The following is an 18,882-nucleotide window of genomic DNA, read 5'->3' on the forward strand; positions in this document are numbered from 1 at the left end:
CGGCAACCTGAAGAGCCTGGGAAGAGGGTGGGTGGGGATGGGTGCGGGGAACAGGCTGAGGCAGCAGAATGAGAGCAGGATTAATGTCTCTCTCTGGTAAGATCTGTTTGTTCCTTTCGCATGCAGCACATCTTCCCGCGCCGTTCCTATTGGAAAAGCAGAAGTTCGAATACTGACAGGGAAGGAAGGGCGGGGCAACAACAGGGCGGCTGCTGGCATCGGTCGCCTTATAAGCTTGAGCAAAGGCCCAAAGGCCACAGACTGTTCTGAGCTCATCTGCAATTATCAATTAATTAAAACCTAATTAAAACATACACACATCTGGAACAAGCCAGACATACTACAAAACAATAATATGATAAACTTCTCAAATGCCTATAAAGGTATTATTCCTTGGAACACATATTCGAAGGAAAATAATTTATTTCCTTCAATATATTAGTTAAACAATACAGCATGAGCAAGAATAGATTCTTGGAATATAAGTTAAATCTACAGTAAATAGTGTGGTAGAATTCCTTAGTGTCGGGTCTGGAAGGGGCTACTCTGGATCTGGACCGGCGTTCTGTTGTTCGTCCTGTGTCATCATGCCTGTTTTCATCTGCGTCTGCCTGTATAAAGCTGCCCTGTTTGTTTCTGTTTGCCGTTGGCTCGTTGTTTGGTGATGTTTCCCCTGTCGTGTGATCCATGTAATAAACCCGGCTCGTGACGTCGTGTGTATGCGTCCTCCTTCCTCGCCATGTCCAGTCTTCGTGACAGGACAACCCGACAAGATTGGGATGCAGTCGACACTGCACCTCCACCCTACAGGTTGGGGGATCCATCGGGGGTGGAGGATGGACCAAACCTGGGTGTCTATTGTCATATGCAGTCTGGAAGTTGACAGAATGTTGGGGTTGGTGAAGTTTTTCCTTTGTGGTGGTCTGGATGGGCCTAAGCTCTCTGCCCTGGGCGTATTTCAGGGTGTGGGGGTGTCTACGGAGGTAAGCAGGGGGGCTGGCTGCGTGGAGGGTGCCTTGCACCCCGATCCTTTACTCCTGTCCCTAAATGCCTCCCCCCTCCCGCTCTGTCATACTAACATACTCGTAGGGCCTTGAGGTGCAGGTGTGTCGCTGGGGTGCACTTCATCACAACTCATTACAGATGCTGTCATTGGGGTGGGCACACTGAATGGCATTCAGAGGGCAGTCTGTTCATTCAGACCATTCAGACCTTCCTCTGGTGCCAGTGCCTACTTCTCAATTTTAATTGCACTTAGATACTGAGGATTCGGGGGAACCAACTGCGGTTTGGCAGAGATTTGTCAGCTCCATACCCCTCCCTTGTTTTAAAAGCATTTTTAGAACAACGCACACCAACACCACATTTGAGCGGGCGAGGGGAGGCAGGGGGTCTTCTCACATCCTGACGCTATGGTCGCCGTCTGGGGCTGGGGGCTGAGAGAACGATCTGGCACCCCAGTCAGGGTCTGGGCTGGTGAGCTTCCTTGCTGCTGCTGGTGAGGGTGGGGGTGGTGGTCCCTGGATCTGGGAGATTAGGGTAAGTATGGGGAGCGTGAATGTGTATACATCGTTTATTGTTGCGTGTCTCCATGTTGGGTGAATGTGTGAATATCTGCATATGTGTGTATGAGGGTGGGAACGTATGCTTATGTTTGTGGGTAACTGCATGTCTATGAGTATGTGGCAGGTCGGGTCCTGGACTCCTTCTCACATCTCAGGCTTCCGCAGGGGTGGGAGACAACCCTGCCCCAACACTACCTGCCGGTGGATGATGTCCCCAACCACTGGTACATTGGTGATCCTCAGTGTCTGGGGCCGGTTGCCCAGTAGTAGACTGGCTCGCTCCTGGTGACTGCTTGGTGGGTCCTGGCCCTCCTGGCTCTGTTGGGTCCCTGGCAGGGGGTGGGAGCCCTTGGATCTCTGGGCCCATTACCTGGTCTGCCCGGGTGCGTCCGACAGCCGGTAGAGCCTGTGTGTGGGGGTTCTCCTCTGCCCTTTTCTAGGTGGGGGCCGCATTTGTTCCTGCGGTGGCCCTCTTGGAACTCCTGTGTCCTGTTGGGGACTCTGGAAGTCTATGGCCTGTGTCTCCTACATGTTGGCTTCATGTCCTGGGGCGAGCAGGGCTGTGGCTCTCCACAAACACCATTAACATGCACTCAGGGCAACACATAAGGGCTCACACAGGCACACATTGTCTGGAGCAGCTGAGCATGTCTTGTATTATTAGTACTATGCGCTGTTAAACAATGTTTAATATTCATTATTTACTGTGCTTTATACGGGTGCAGCTTGTTGCTGTGTTTTCTGCTTAAGCAGGTACAGAAGCAAATGGTCGGGGTTCGTTCCCTGTCCCCATTTTTTTTTACTCCCCCACCCTCTCCCTCCGCTATATGTTGACTTTCTGTCCAACTTCTTTTTTTCTCTCTCCACTTTCCTCTGTCCTCCAGTCATGTCAAGTTAAATAAAACGTTAGAATTTATTTTTAAAATATGACAGCACAGATACACATACACACTTTCATGCGACAACTGAGTTACTGACAGGCAGGGAAAAAAAAAAGAAAAAAAAATCAATTAATTAAAACCAGCTTGTGTTAATTTACAGCCAGCATGTCCCACTGGAGCCCCAAAGCCACTGGGACTCTGTCGACACGGAGGCCAATTTAGCCCCACACACTCACCAGGTAAAGGTTACACTGACACGCAGAGTAAACACAGTCACAACCTGCCGCAATTAAGGGCCCTCACATCTACAAGCAGCACCGCTAAAGCTCACACACACAAACCTGCTATTTCCTTCGCTCAGAAAGTGCCGCTGCATCGCATCGCGTCACAGCTATTTATTTTATGGCCGCGGCCCGCAATTAAGACCGTGCTGGGAGCCGAGATCAGCGTCACCTGACCACAGATCAGATGAGGCGCCCAACACAAACACTTAACTCAACAAGGTGTCTTTGTTCCCCCTCTGCAGCAGGCACTGACCTGAGACCTGCTGCACACACACCTTGCGGAGACAAAAGGCCTTTGTGTCGGACCAGCACACATGGACCACACTCCCACAATCCCTCCTGGCCCACACTCACTTCATACTTCACTCTCCATTTTCTGGACCGGCTGCAGATAAACAGAGCGCGAGAACGACGTGACACATGCCTCTTCACCTTTAGAGATTGGAATAATCTCCTTTGGCGGCCCAGGCCCGCCTCCTACTCCACGCCTCACTCTGAACTCGACTGGCCATGCCTTTCATCCGCAGCATGATCAATCGGCTCTGAAACGCTACGGTCAAGATGCACTCCGCCCGCCTGCTTGACCTTATTATGATGAACCTCTGATATGCTCTATTTCCTGTCTGCAATTATTTTGAGGGAAGTGAGCTAAAGTGGGATTACCAAGCCGTTAGTCTTCTGGCGAGACAAGAGGGAATGCTGGAACCGAGACTCCCGTTTCATCAGCCGATAAAATAAAACAACAACTCCGTCTGTTTTTGCATTTTATGCGCACAAAACTGCTGGATGATGCACGGTAATGTAAACTGTCCAGCGGTGAGCTTTGCATATTTCTGCAGACACGTCTGTAAATGTAAAACACCATGCAAAGCGGCGGCGACGGCAACAGGCCAAAACACGCATGCAGGTAGACGGGCGGTTTCCCAGCGCCGACCGGGCGCAGCTGGCCTTCTTTTGACCCTCGCTCTCGGGCGGGTGTAGACGCCGAGTGCCAGAGCGGATCAGGGCTCAGGGTCGGCGGTGGGAAAGCTGCAGCAAGGGGCTGAGATCAGGGCAGCTGGGCCTCCTGCGTTTGTTCTCCCTCCGCTCAGTCGCCTCCAATCACGTCATCAGAGGCGGCGGTAATATCCCTCTAACACGATTACACCGCGCGAGTACGGAAGGAGCCGTCCAAGCTAACAGAGCCGAGTGGGGAAGGACTATCAGCGCCAGAGAAGAGAAGCAAACGGAATGAGAATTTAGAGGAGGATCCAAAAGGTTAAAGGGCAAGAGAGAGATGTGGAAAAAAAACAATCAGAGACCCTTGGAGGGTTAAAGGGGCAGGGTGCCAGTCCCATGGGCATCAGTGCAGTATTTCACCGTGCCGTTCTGCTGCATCGTGCCTTTCCTTCTGCTTTTTCATTCTCCATTCTTACCCACAATGTGGCTTAGAGCTGCCACTGACCAATAGGCATGTGCTTCCCTTCCTGTTTCTGCCACGAGGACAGCGTCACCACCTGCAAACTAGTACAAAAATTATTTTGCCAGTTTCCCTGGTCGGCTTTTCTTCTCTTATTACTTGTGCTGGAAAATTCGTGCTCTGTGTTGATTCGCCAAGAAACACAACAGATCACGATTCCATTAAGATATGGGACCGCGTGGCAACCTGGCACGAGGACAGAGCATGCAGGAGCCACCAACAATGATTTGCATAATGCAGCGGTTACAAATAATGAGATAAGATGGGAAAACACATAATGTACAAACGCACGCCCACACCGGCCCTATACAGCACGGCTGTCCTGTGTAATGTCTCCTAACAGATTTTACCGTGGAAATGAGTCACTCAGGCATAGCCGTGCTGCATAGCCGTCCCCGTCCTTCAACACACGTTACTTCGCCAACTTTTCTGCAGCACGATCACAATGTTATACATCTCTGCACACTCACTGCAACATTCATTAGCAAGCAGCTTTTAGGTAATACTCTACTGCCAACATTGTAATAGGTACGTTACTATATTTCATTATAGATATATACACACACACACACACACACACACACATATGTTTACAACTAAAGAATTGGTATGAAGTAAGCACATGGCTGGAGTAAATCCTCTATGGCTGGATGAAAATCAGTGGCACTGATGGTCACACTCTGCAGGAAAAATGACACTAACACAGACATACAGACCTGTTCAGATTGCTGCAGCCAAGGAGTGCTGCAAACATGAGTGACTTGACCACAAATGTGACACAAATGTGATTTCAGCTCTGATTCCTGGCCCAGTGAGAACAAGAGATCAGGCATGGAATGAAATGCGCTGGCTGCCAAGCAGCATTAGTGGATAAGGTTAATTATGATCTCAATCTAAATATATAAAATATATAATTACACATTTTCAGGAAAAAAGGCCTTGGAATGAATAACTCTGTGTTAGGACGGCAGGTGAGCTGCCAGGATGCAGCGAGGCTGTGAGATGCTGGATCGCAGATGGAGGCTGAGTGAACAGATGTGTTCTTCTCACATAACACAGCTTATTAAATGAGCCAGATAGGGACAAAAAAAAAAAAAAAAACAGGGCAAAACACACAAGCAAATTGAGGTAACCTTGCTTGACACTGGTGTTGGATGCAGAGGACCACAGAGTGGGGAAGAAACCAAAAATGTTTTTAATCAACCAAATGTTGGTGTTTAAATGCAAATGAAACTACACACATTCCATAAACATGCACTAGCGAAAATCCGGGAATTTCATGAAATCTTATAAACCCAACGAAAAGTGCGCAGACAGACCCAGTTGAACACATGGCTCTGTCTCTTGGGCCTCGGTCCTTTACTGTCTCCATGTCCGACAGGAACACTCTCCTGCAGCACACTCCCAGGGGCTTGATATCCCATGCACTGCGGATCCGAACTTGGTTTAATTCCTGACGGAATTGTGGGGAACGTGAACATTAGGTAACAGACCACAGCTGTACTCAGTGTGATCTGATCAGCACCAGGCTGTTGAGTCATGTGCTCAGTTAAACACCCTCCCGACGCCGGCCTAATCGAGCAGATGCAGGGCCGCGCAACATGGACAGCAGCGACATTGTTCGTGCTGAAAAAGCTGCTAATAATAGTCTGGACCCCAATAATAGAAAGCAGTCAGAAAGTGCACTAAATGCAGGTCTGTAATATATAGATGATAGAAAGGTTTCCATGGTGACGATGGTGACAATGGCTCCTGGTTAATTAAATTAGATTAAATTATGGGCAACACCTTACTGGTTTGAATACAGTAGTTTAAATATTGATAGGCTGGAATAAACTGAAACTGTGCAGAGGTATATTTTGTATGGATTTAAAGCATTTAATCGGTATGTTTTGCTATACAGTTGACGATAATTTGAGTTGCATTACATGTATAATCAATCATAACCATAAATATTTCCAGCTGAAAGGGTTAAATGTATAAAACAAGAGATATGGATATGGCTTTTTTGTGCTGGAAAACAAACCCCATGTCATTATTGGAAATTGTATGGCTCTCTGTAGATATTGATTTACCCCAAGACTTCAGTTTCCACAAACATGAATGCATAGATGATTCTCTCTTTCTCTGTGTCACTTTTGTATTGAGAAAGAAAATCCAGCTGTTATATAATATATTCCTGAGCTCTTGGTACTTGGCAGAGCTGATCTTGGCACACGGCCCCAGATTAGAATTGTATGGGTTTATATCCTGGACACTCATAGTCATTCAAGATAATTCCATTCAGATACACTCCTCATTGCAACCAACGTTAAACCAGCTTGCCCCTCTAAACTAATATCTATTTCTGATCATTTCCAGCTTCTACACTGTCTTACAGCTCTGTACGGTTCCTGAATAATTTACTTCATGGATCCCACCAGTTACAAAAAACTAACAAAGGTTACTAACAAAACATTAAAGAATCATTTTCAGAATCGAGTGAACACCAGGTTTGTGTTCACAAACTCCACAAACTGCTAATCAATATATCATCAGACTCGTCTGCATTGAAAATGAAAAGAATCAAATATAAACAAATATAAACAAATATATATAAATAATGCACCATAATGTGCAAACATACATTATTGTATGTGGCCATAATTCAAGAGAAGTTCATCCAAAGTATGGCTATTGAAAGCAATGCCATCACTAACACTGAAGGATTGTATATGCAAAAATGGCAAGACTCATTATGTAAAAATGTGCAGTGTGGCATCAAACATTTAAATCCATGCAATAAACCCAAATAATTGAGCTGATTCTGATAATGAGCACACAGGCACGACTGTAATTTATTCTGACCAATGTATGCAGGTAGTTAGACACTGACGAATTCATTCGAAACTTGGGCCCAGCTAGGCCCACACACACACACACACACACACACACACACACAAATCCACACCGGAATTTCCGACGCGCTAGTGGAGCTGCGCCGGAAACTGCCGAGGATTTCCGAAGAGACCCAACCGAGTAAGCAGTCGCTGCTGGGCGCTGTCCACCACTGAAAGCGCCTGAAATTACCTTCTACACCACTCCTACCCGCACCCCACACCCCTGCTACCGAGAACCTTCGCTACGAATACACATCTGAGTCGGATGTGGCCGTGTCGTTTTTTTTTTTTTTTTTTTTAAGATTTTCTTGGCTGAAGAGCCCCTTCGAAAATGGGAGGCGTTCTTTACGGTTTGTGGTCTGAGGTCCGCGTCCATCCCGTTTTTTTTTTTTTTTTTTACCAAACTGCCGCCCCAACCTCAGACGTCTTTGGTTATAAATCCTCACAGTTTGCGTTAACGCGTGCATTAAAATAAACCTTGTCTGGGTTATGGCTTTGGTGTGTGTTGCATGGCATAAAACGACACGCCGGCCCCCATTATTGACGGTCGCCGATCGGCGTGTGGATTGTCCGCGGTTAGGCAAAGAAAGGGTGTCGAGCGGAGGGACGGCCGCATGGAAATAAAAATGGCCGTGCGAGCGAAGTTCGGGTGGTACCGATGCCTCGCGCCGATCGCAGCCCGGTTCCTCGGTAAACCGCCACCAGTGGACGCGGGGCCGCGCGGTGCACGTTTCCGCCCATTATTTTTAAATGTAGTTAAAAAAAAAAAAAAGCATCGGCTTTTAGCCTCCCAGTCATGCAACTGCAGTGTGCGAGTCCGTAACAAAAAAAAAATCCCCAGCATGAATACCGATCGATTAAATCCGCCTTGCGAGCAAACGCCCCCCCCACACACACACACTCCCCCACCCCACCCCCCGTACCCCGAAATGAATTTTAATCTGCGTGATAAAACATGACCCAGGGCGCCGAACACGGAGTGGATCGAACGGGGCTGAGCCCCGGGGTGGGGGAGCGGCACCCTGGTCGGGGCTGAGGCGCCGGATACACCCACGGCGGCGCGGCGCGGCGAGCGGGGTCCGCCGCTTTCAGCACCATTATTCCTGAACAGCACATCGACCGCGTTCCCGCTCGCCGACCAAAAGCCGCAGCCCGGCGGGCGGATGCGTGACACCGTCCCCGCTATAGGTAACGAGCCATCGGAAAAGAATATGGCGGACCTGGGAAATCAACAGCGAGGCAGCGGGGCTGTAGGTGTGCCAAGCCGAACAGAGATGGAATTTTTTTTTAATAAAAATAATAATAATAATAAAGCCACTTACTTCATCTGTTTCACGATGGTGCTTTTACCGGATTCTCCTGCTCCTGTTGGGGAGAGACATAACGCAGTAAGGAGCCGTGCCTGATTTACATGTACCGCTAGAGCCTAATAAACCCCAAGGGTGTGCGTACGTGTAAACCCATCGTGGATCTCGGAGGGTATTTGTGTATTTAAAATGCATATTTTTTTCTTACCTAGCAGGAGTAATTTGACGTCTTTAGCCGCGGTGATCCCATCCTCTTTGAGGTTTTTCTCGATCGCTTTGCTCCGGTCCAGAGCCGCTCTCTCCTCTGCGCTCAGTGTACATCCCATGGCTACAGACAGAAAAAAAGACCTCGGCTCTTCTTTATCTCCAAAACCGGCGAGGTGTGGAAAAAAATAGCCGACAATCCCTTGGTTTTATTTTTTCTTCTTCTTCTTCCCTGTCCCTCTCTCTCTCTCTCTCTCTCTCTCTCTCTCGTTCTCCCTCTCTCTCGCTCGCGCGCGCGCTTCCTATGGCGACTAGCTAAAGCATTAAAACGAAACGACGGCGCGTTTCTCCCCTGGACGAAAAGCCGGACGCTGTTTTCCTCCGTCTCCGCTCCGTACGGCTCGGCTGTGGGGTTCGACGCTCTCCTCGCTCCTCGCTCCGCGGGGCTCGGCTGGTCTCTACTGGGCGGCGGCGACGGCTGCGGGCGCTCGCATCGTTCGGCTCGCGCACAATGGAGGGTCGCCGGGCTCGAGGCTCTCGGGCGCGCGGTCCCGCTGACGTCACGAGCGTCGCGGGCACGCGCGCTCGCGCACGCCGGCATGCCGGCGCGGGCACGGCGTCGCATCCCGCCGGCAGATTCGAGATACAGTACAGGCCAAAAGTTTGGACACACCATCTCATTCAATGTGTTTTCTTTATTTTCAGGACCATTTACATTGTTAGATTTTCACTGAAGGCATCAAAACTATGAATGAACACATGTGGAGTTATGCATTTAACCAAAAAAGGTCAAATAACTGAAAACATGTTTTATATTCTAGTTTCTTTGCTCTGATTACTGCTTTGCACACTCTTGGCATTCTCTCGATGATCTTCAAGAGGTCGTCACCTGAAATGCTTTTCCAACAGTCTTGAAGGAGTTCCCAGAGGTGTTTAGTACTTGTTGGCCCCTTTGCCTTCACTCTGCGGTCCAGCTCACCCCAAACCATCTCGATTGGGTTCAGGTCCGGTGACTGTGGAGGTCAGGGCTCCACTTTTTGTTAAGTACATAACTCCACATGTGTTCATTCATAGTTCTGATGCCTTCAGTGAGAATCTACCAACGTAAATGGCCATGGAAATAAAGAAAACACATTGAATGAGAAGGTGTGTCCAAACTTTTGGCCTGTACTTGACTGTATAAGTGACAATTAAGACAGAAAGAACTATTGTGGTGGTTTATAAACGCGCCGTCGGTGCAGGCCGTATCCTACTGAAAGTCCTGGGTGTGGTCCTGAGGTTAGCCGACCAAAAGCAGCTAAATCCTACGTCAGTACGCACACAGCGCAACAGCTATCCGTAGGCTTTGCTGAATCTGTCTTGGCCGCATAGTCTGCAGTGAAGGCAGCGTTATGAGTTGACTTCAGCTTTTTTGTTTTTGTGAGCTAATCTACTGTTCCTGAACAGTTGCTTAGGAGGAACTTTTACCAAATCACTCTGACTGCACAACCTTCTTTGATGCTTTCACAATAAGTGAAACCGTCCACTCTGCTGAAAGCTGCACCCTTCACAGACTGATTTAAAACGACTGTTCACAGCACACAGCAGTTAGGATACCGCAGAATAATATAACTAATAATATAAGCACGTAGTTTTTCATCAAACACAGATGAACTGAGACCTCTTTACTGACCAATGTCTAAAAGGATCTGATGTAAACTATTAGTTCATCTCGATTTGTCTGTAGATAAGCTTCCGAACATACAGCTGTATGTACATTATGTGAGATGACAACTTATATCATCTTTTAATAGTTAATGTGTTTATTATTTAATGTTTAATGTGTTTAATATGACATTCAAAGAAATCTTTCTAAAATACTTTCTGTACAATTTACAATCGTCTTTCAAATGTACAATATTTAAAACCCTGTCCTCAACCTTTCACATGATTTAACTCATGATATTTCACTTACCAATAATTCTTGTTGTCCTCTTAACATCTCCTAAGCATTAAATGGTTAACTAGTGACATCCACAGGGTCAAACGTCACATTTAATCAATGTTCATCTTTCAGTCGATGTAAAAAGTGTAGATTCAGATTTTTGTGATGTAAACAATAAACAATTTCAAGGCTGTGTACACCTTTTTATGTCCACTGCATACAACTGATGTACAGAAAGCATATTACAGTTAGACTAGCTAAAATAATAAGTGCATAGTAAAGCAGGTGAAGCAATTGAATAATGGTCGGGGCTGTTCTGTAGTAAAGGGAAGCATTTTGCTTTCACTTAAGAAAAGAGAACTGAAACAGTGTCAGTACATTAGGTGGAATAACTGAAGTAACTGTGGAAAGTTACCAACAAAACTGCTCAGAAATGAGGCCACTCCAGGGCTTGGTAATGAGGGATTCCATTACCAAATGTGCATAACATGCGCACAAACACACAGGAAATAGACACACAGTCTTCCTGGAACTGATATTTGCTTCTAAGATAATTTCTAAGACAATTTAAGTCCTTCCCAGTAGCATCCATGATGGACAACAGCATTAAGGCAATTTTTCATGTTCAGCTTCCTTTCCTCTCAATGTTAGCCTCTGCGATGAATCTGAGGTAAGACGTAAGTAACAGAGTTGCATAGAGTGGAGCGAAATAAGGTTTGAAGCCACAGCAAGGCACAAGCATTTTATAATCTAGGCTTTAAAAGACCTTCCTGTTGCATTAGTCTCCCGCACTGCACCTCTTTTCTTCTCCCCTCCTGGTAATTGCAGACCCTGGGGTGTGGACCATATGGCTCTGGGGTTAAAAGGTCATCAGGTTGGAAGAGCTCATGGTACTGTACAAATTGTCATTGTTCGCATGCTTGAATTATGATCAGCAGCCTACATTGCTGTACCTCAGAGTTCCTGCATGTTTTCTCATGGGGTTAAACTGCAGTATTCTGGTTGGGAAGTCAGGATCATGATGTAGTGCTCCATTTTGAAAATTAATTATTAGGGGAAATAGAAAAAAAAATGTGTTTGTTCAGTAGTGCAGAGGGGGTGGATTGCAGTAGCTCAGCAAATGCACCAGAGGTTTCTCTTTTCCTCCACTTGCACAATAACTGCATCAAATATGATGCAAGAGATTCCAGAAATCACGCAAGAACAAGATGCAGATCCTACAGACCTGCGCTTACATTTTGTCTGTCCTTTCATCTGACAGACCAATTTGTGTGACGTGTTGTGTGTTAAAAATGGAACTGCGAAGCACTGCTTTTAAAAAGACACAGAATGAATAAAAGAAAAGACATTTAAAAAGCTCTACTGACAGGGAGTGGCGTAGTGGAGATGGAGTTCACGCTCAGGCTCTTGCTGCAACGCTGGGCAGAGGTTTGTTCCACGAGGCCTCAACTCAGCCCTCTCCATTTCAGCAGTAATGCATGCAGATGATCAGTAATGCGGTAATGATCAGTGATAAGTTATCCTTGTGGTGGTACACTAATGACCGCCGGGGTGTGGTGTGCACAGAGAGAAAATGAGTGGCAGAACAGTGGTTAGATGTGGCCAGAATTGGTCTATCAGAAATGATCATGGCAATCACACTCATCTCTGCAATCTATCTCCACCCATTATCAGACAAAGTATTATTTCACAATGAACTAGAGATTCGGATAGCATGTGATCATCTCATTAATTTGGTTATTAAGTATAAGTATAAGTAAAAATACAAATGTATATTTCTAAAAAGATTTAACTTGTGCTATGTTGGCACATATTTCCCTCAAAATTAATTCCAATTATTTATACAACCTCCTATGGACATTGTTGATGTAATTTTTTTAAATGAGAGCGTATATTTCTAACATATTAAATTATTCTGTTTTTTAAAGACAAATGTAATGATGTGTGAGCATGTTCATAATCTGAATAATCTGCCAATTAATTTTCAGTATACCTATTTACAGGTCTTTTAGATCATTTGTGAGTGATCACTGTGAGTGACACCCATGACATAGGTTTGTCCCTCAATTAGTGCTGAAAGAGCCAAACTCTCCTAAACTAGAATACCTACCTCTTTATTTCGCGCTCATTTCATACACCACCATGTTCTGCCACTACACTACACCACACTAAACAGCCATTTTACCAGCTGCTGACATTAATCACATGGGCTTTTACATAATCCTCTGGGAGTGGCCACACCTTTGCCACCTCCTGCTTGATGTCATCAGCAGCAGGTGTCGGAGGAATAAAGGCACACCAGCGAGAGAGAGAATACATATGTTTTTAGCAGTTATAGTTACATCTACACTTGCAGTTTGTTACTAAGGCATTAATCAGTGACTTTAATGTTTGGCTAATTTTATAAAACTGGAAAATTATAATCTACACAAGTAAAATGCTGCCATGTAAACAGACCCCTGTCTACATTATATGATTTGCAATGTGTTTTATTAAAAAGAAAACACAGATGGGCTACTCTGCAGCGGTCTGGCACAGCGAAACAGGGCGTGATATCATAAGGCTGTGCTCTGATCTGTGACCCAGAAAGGCGGAAATGTCAAGTTGTGGATGACAATGAAACTGTTCACATTCTGGTTACTTGCCAGCTGCTGTGTGCTGCTGTGCAGGTACAGAGCATTCAGAGCAGGAAATTAGTGGGAGAAGGAGACAGGGTAGTGTGAGATCGGAGAGCAGAGAGAGGCAGAGGGACATAGCAACACATCGTTGGATGTGAACGGATTTAATTTGCACTCGTCTGCAGTGCTCAGGGTGGAATAACAGCATTCTCTGCTCTTTCACATGATTTCAGTTCAGTCTTGGAGAGGCAGCAAAAGAGGGGTGCGTCTAAATATATCCAGAAAAGTGAACATCTACCATATTATAGTGGCTAATTATGGCCCCTTTGTTGTACAGTGAGAAAATCATGTATCCACCTAGCGCCACACTGTCCACAAGAAGCAATGCATCATGGGACATAAAATTAAACCATTAAATACTTAAGCAATTTATTTTCCTCTTCACAGCAGGCAATCCATCCAAACACCTGAACAACTTTAGTTCCACACTGGATGCTCAAGGCATTTCAAGACCTTCCAAGATGCTCCAAAATAGGTTTACATCATTGGTTCTCTGTAGTTTTCCATCTTGTGTTTCCATAGAATCATATGGTTAAATAATATTAACATACAGACATACAGACAAGACAGCCAGTAATATAATGTGTATTACATAAATCGAACTGAACGCATTACACTTCTTTCATCTCCATCTCAGCCATTTCATGTTTCAACATATGACTTGAGAGCTTATCATTCCTGCATCCTGCACTGCGCAAACCGCGTAATTCAAAAAGCATCTACACATACATTTATATACACATAAAATAATTATAATTATCAGTTATGGAAGTATATGCTTATCAAGGCATGTTCAAGACAGACAGATGTATATTTTTTAAATATCTGCCATACAGAATACTACAAAGAGAGAGATTAAAAAAAACTCCCACTACATAATCCTTTAAAACCTTTACAAACGGGGCTCTTTATAATCCTTTGGGAACTATCTGCATGTTAGTGTGGGAGCGAGGGACAAGTGTACAAATATGTGTGTAATCCCTATTTATGCACAGTATGCAGAAAGCATATGTACTCTAAGCAGTAATGGGGCATCTTGCATTGAGACCAGTATGTTAATCAAATGATGCAGACTAAGAGCATTGACATTAACCCTACTCAGTGGAGATCACACAGTGATGCTATTACAGGACACACAGATTCGGCTAATTTGCCAAAGTCCACAATCTAATGATGCTAATTTGACCCTGATATGTTTCCTCCTTTGCTTTATTCTTGCATATTATGTACATATCTCACTATACACATATAATGTTTAGAAACTATGATATTTAGCAGACACCCTTATCCACAGTGATTTACAACCTGTAGTTACAGGGACAGTCCCCCTGGAGACACTTTCTGGTTCATAGGTGAATGTCATTGTGCTACTACCAGCCCCAATGATTTTGTAGATCGTATGTGATGGCATGCATGATTTCATACATTTTTTGGCTTCTTCAAAGTCTTGTCTTTGTAAGCTAAACTAAAACTAATCAACTTTAAAAAGCAAAAAATATAAAATACCTTTTATAATTAACTACAAAATGAATTAAGGAATGATGTTTCTGAAATCAACATGTTCAGTTTAATGAGAAAACCAAAATGACTGCTAATACATACTGCCCCAAACTTTGTTTGTAAAAAATTTTTAAAATGCTTTAACATCTAAATAAATAAAAAGCTCTGAGCAGAATAATCATTGGACATAATTAATACTGGAGTACAAACTACCTCAAACTGTCAAATGGCACACACAACCTGACATCTTTTATTATGACATGTCCATTTATTTGGGGCGAAATACTCCCATGTTAAATAAAAACCTTTTCACAACATGTCCAAATGCCTGCTGCTTTCCAGCTCTGCTATTCATAGCTCATCAAAGATATAAATTAAACAGAGCGTTTTTTCTGCTGTGGTCTGGGTCTGTGTCTGAAGTGATCTCAAAGGACAAGGTTCTTTTCTGTCCTGCCTACTTGGAGAGAATGTGAGTGGCGGAGTGATGGGGGCTGCAGGAGGGGCTGGTTTCTTCAGCAGCTCTGTGGAGCAGAAGAAAAGGCACTTTGGGCGCCTGACTCTTAAGAGTGCTGCGCCTGAATAATGCAGAGACCAAGGAGGAGGGGAAAGGACAGAGCAGGAGCAGGAAGGGAGAGGAGAGGAGGGAGGTTTAGCCCACAAAAGTGGTTCTGCCATGCTTTTTTCCTGAATGCAGCAGTCTCACAATACACTGAAGGGGAAAGAGAGAGAGAATATTAACACATTAACAGAGAGAGAGAGAGAAAATACACAGAAAATGCATCTGTGCATTATTTGTTACAAAGGAAATAATCAGTGTAGCAATTTAAGTGAGGGCTGAATCTTTTAAAAGTGTGTATGAATGCCCTAGTGTTGACAGTGTTCCCCTCAACCTGAACAGATAACACAAGTCTGTGGCAAATTCTGATGCTTACAGAGTGTCCCATCAGTGACATGATAACTTAATAGGCTATCTAGCTTAAACAAAAAAAAATTAAAGTAAGTCACTTTACATGCTGTAATGGCTCTTGTTTTAAACAATTTGGATCCTTCTTATTTTTTGTCATTGTAGATGTATTTTTCTAAACCAAACTCTTAACCTTCATTTATCCATCCATTCATCTGGTCATCTGTTTGAGACACAGGGGAACTGAAGCTTATGGCAGTGCTGGACATGCATATACACACACACACACACAAAATGGCCAGTTTGACGTCACCAATTGACCTGACTAAGACAAACTCCATGGTGCAGAAAAAACATGCTCAGGTTTGTGCGAGTTGTTCTAAATGCTTGTGTAAAAACTCTGTGGCAGCTCATATATGACCATGGGTTTACTACAACATTTGCATTCATCTTCAGGAGTGAGCCAAATCTGCTGATTGGTTGAGTTGGACCGTTTCCTCCCTTAAGGGCACTAAGTCTAAACCCGACCGGATGAGGGCTGACATAGAACAGAAGAAGAAGATGATTTGTGCAGACATGATTCTTGTCTTCACCTCAAGCACAGATACATGCAACAATGGGACTGGAAGAATCAGTAATACTACTAAGCTTTAAAGGTGTGATCTTTAGTGAAACACACTGGAAACACTAATGCTGCAACAACATCAGCTCAGTTCTATCCTAATAATATCATAATAATATCCTAAGCAATAAGCTCAGGCTTGTTTTATTAGTCAAAACCATGAGCTACCTAATATCATTCATTTGTCATCTAATCCTGATTGACTAAACACATTTGCTCATCTTGTCTGCATCATTAATTATTTCAAATGATATTTCAAGTATTGTCCTGACTACTTAAAACGCATAAGTGTATTTATGCTCCACTTAAACATTTAATTTGGTTTGTATTGTTCAGTGTTTTTCAGAGTATGTATATTAAAACAGGAGTTGGCAAATGCTATTTCAACATCATAAATGCTAGTCAACATCAGAGGTGGTCTGGAGCACCATAAACAGTTCCAGGTTCCAAAGGATTAAACTGCTTGAAGAAACACTGTGAGGTTTAGTGCCACCAAAAGCAGGTCATATCGAACCTATTGTATATATTGGAAGATATCTTAGTGATAAAAACACATTTGATGTCATTATAAATAAGTGCTAGTAATTTGGCAGTGGATGGACTTGTCAGATCAATTGTGCTCAGGGTACCAAATGTGCTAGAAGCAGCATTGAATGTGAATATTCAGCTCTGCACGCCACACACAGTCCATAAACGGCACATTAAACCCTAATTAAATGACAAAGCTATCCCGGCTAATATCTGGACGATGACAGCTTTTAAATCAAATCTCTGAATATTCAGACACAGATAGACGAGAGCAGGAGCAGGCTGAAATTCCACTACATGAAACGCTTGTCAGCCTCTCATTAAACCTCTGAAAGGTTGTTGGTTCCGTTTGTTATACTTACTATTATTACCACAGTGTCTCATTCTGAAAAAAACTGCAGAACTCGTCTTTCTCCCAAAGACACACGCACACACACCTCTGAAAGACCTGTCTACTTGTCCACTAAGCTGTCAATAAATTCGGAGCTGTCCAGCCAGAGAAGGAGCTTGTCTGATTTGAGAGGATCCACTGACTAAACCAGAAATTCTGACGCTCTGCACTGATCTAAGCGACAGACACAGACCGGAATCTTCTACAGACTGCCCATCTACAACACCAGACGTCTGTAAAATGGACAGTCAGCCAGTCACTGTTTGGGACATGGATTCTGGGATGGAGCACACAGAATTCCCGACCTCTGAGGCATGAGGCCATGGCACTACCTGCATACATCATCTGACGTTGTGAAGGTTTGCATGCCATAGTGTGGCCTTCTGCTGAGTGCTGCAGTTTTCTCCCACTCTTTAAAAGCATGCACACTGGCTGAAAACTGATATGCTATAGATATTTTTGCTCATTTATCAGTTTTATGGTGTTTTTAGTAGTGGATCTTGTCTCTATTTCTCATGTCTTCGTTCACAGATGCCTCCTTCAATTAAGCTATTTTTATCACCAGCTGTTTATGTTGCATTTTTTTACTTCGGTAATTTTCATCATTTACATGTACACAAAATCAATGAAAAGGCGGGTTTTTTTTTTTTTTTTCATTTTTTAATTGCAGAGCAACACTATGAAATAATGTGTGGTGTTTTGTAGTAAAATTACATATATATATATATAAACCAAGCAAAATGTTTCACATTTCAGGCTTTCATTTCAGACTTCAGATGTGATGACAGTATTTCTTTTAAAAAAATTTAAATCCTTCAATCCTTTAATTGAATTAGATGTTCTCGAATAAATTAATGTTTAGGTCATTCTTTGAATATTATGCGTAGGCTGAGATTAGTATAATGCTGTTTAAATGGTGGTGCTGTGCTCTGACTGTGCAGTGGGAGTGACTGGCTCAATAGCTTAAGAGCAGCTTTTAACATTATTAAAAAACAAGATTATGCCCTTTAGTCCATCCTGGCTACCATAAATGACTGGCTAAATCCTGGTCCTTCCTCTTTCTAGGATTTCCATTTCAGTTGACAAGTAAAGTGATGGGATTACATGGTTTACGGGCACTTCAAAGTGTCAGATTAAAAACCCACATGAAAATATTTATCTCTGTTTGATTATGTCTAGTACAAATCTGCTACTTTGTCCTCTCAAGCTGTTGAGGAAACACTGTAAAAATGTGGACACAAATGTAATATTTTAGTATAAGTGTAACAGAGCAAACACTGAGATTTCAAAACACACATTGTGTCCAGAGGTATAAAATATTGCTTTTCCATTACTGTGATTTGAAATGGCCTAATAATGCAGGCATGCATCAATAAAACACATGTCAACACAAAATAAATACAATAGGTTGTCAACCAGAAACATGATTTAGATTAATTTGATGGATTTTGAAGTGAAGATGTACATGGATGAGACACAGTGTCACAAGACATGTATCTTTGGTATATTTCTAAGCGTGAAGTTGATTGTTTAGACTTGAAATTAGAACGTGCAGGATGCAGAAGGTTCAGTACAGATGAGAGAATAAAGGGCGTGTGTAGCTGAATCCAGTAGATGGCGCTACGCTGCCTCAGAAGAGAAATGTGCCTCTGGTGACTTGTCGCTAATCTTAAATGATTTAGTCAACTTTGTGGAGCTTTGTGTTTCAACCATACCAGTTACAAGTTCAATATACCGGTGTCTATCTTTACATATA

General features: G+C 43.7%; 1 protein-coding gene across 3 annotated transcripts in view; it reads right to left on the reverse strand.

Annotated features, from left to right (window-relative positions):
• gnao1a (guanine nucleotide binding protein (G protein), alpha activating activity polypeptide O, a) overlaps window positions 1-9,133 on the reverse strand; it is a 62,846-nt gene extending 53,713 nt beyond the window's left edge. For all 3 annotated transcript variants that reach the window (XM_028957308.1, XM_028957310.1, XM_028957309.1), the window contains exons 1-2: window positions 8,584-9,133; window positions 8,391-8,433 (exon numbers count right to left, since the gene is read on the reverse strand). In XM_028957308.1, coding sequence (XP_028813141.1) covers window positions 8,391-8,433; window positions 8,584-8,701 — 161 coding nt within the window. In that variant the 5' untranslated portion in view covers window positions 8,702-9,133. The remainder of the gene's footprint in view (window positions 1-8,390; window positions 8,434-8,583) is intronic.
• Between the last annotated feature and the right edge of the window lie 9,749 nt (window positions 9,134-18,882).

This window comes from Denticeps clupeoides, chromosome 17 (genome assembly GCF_900700375.1).
Source record: "Denticeps clupeoides chromosome 17, fDenClu1.1, whole genome shotgun sequence".
In the NCBI taxonomy this organism is placed as follows: Eukaryota; Metazoa; Chordata; class Actinopteri; order Clupeiformes; family Denticipitidae; genus Denticeps; species Denticeps clupeoides.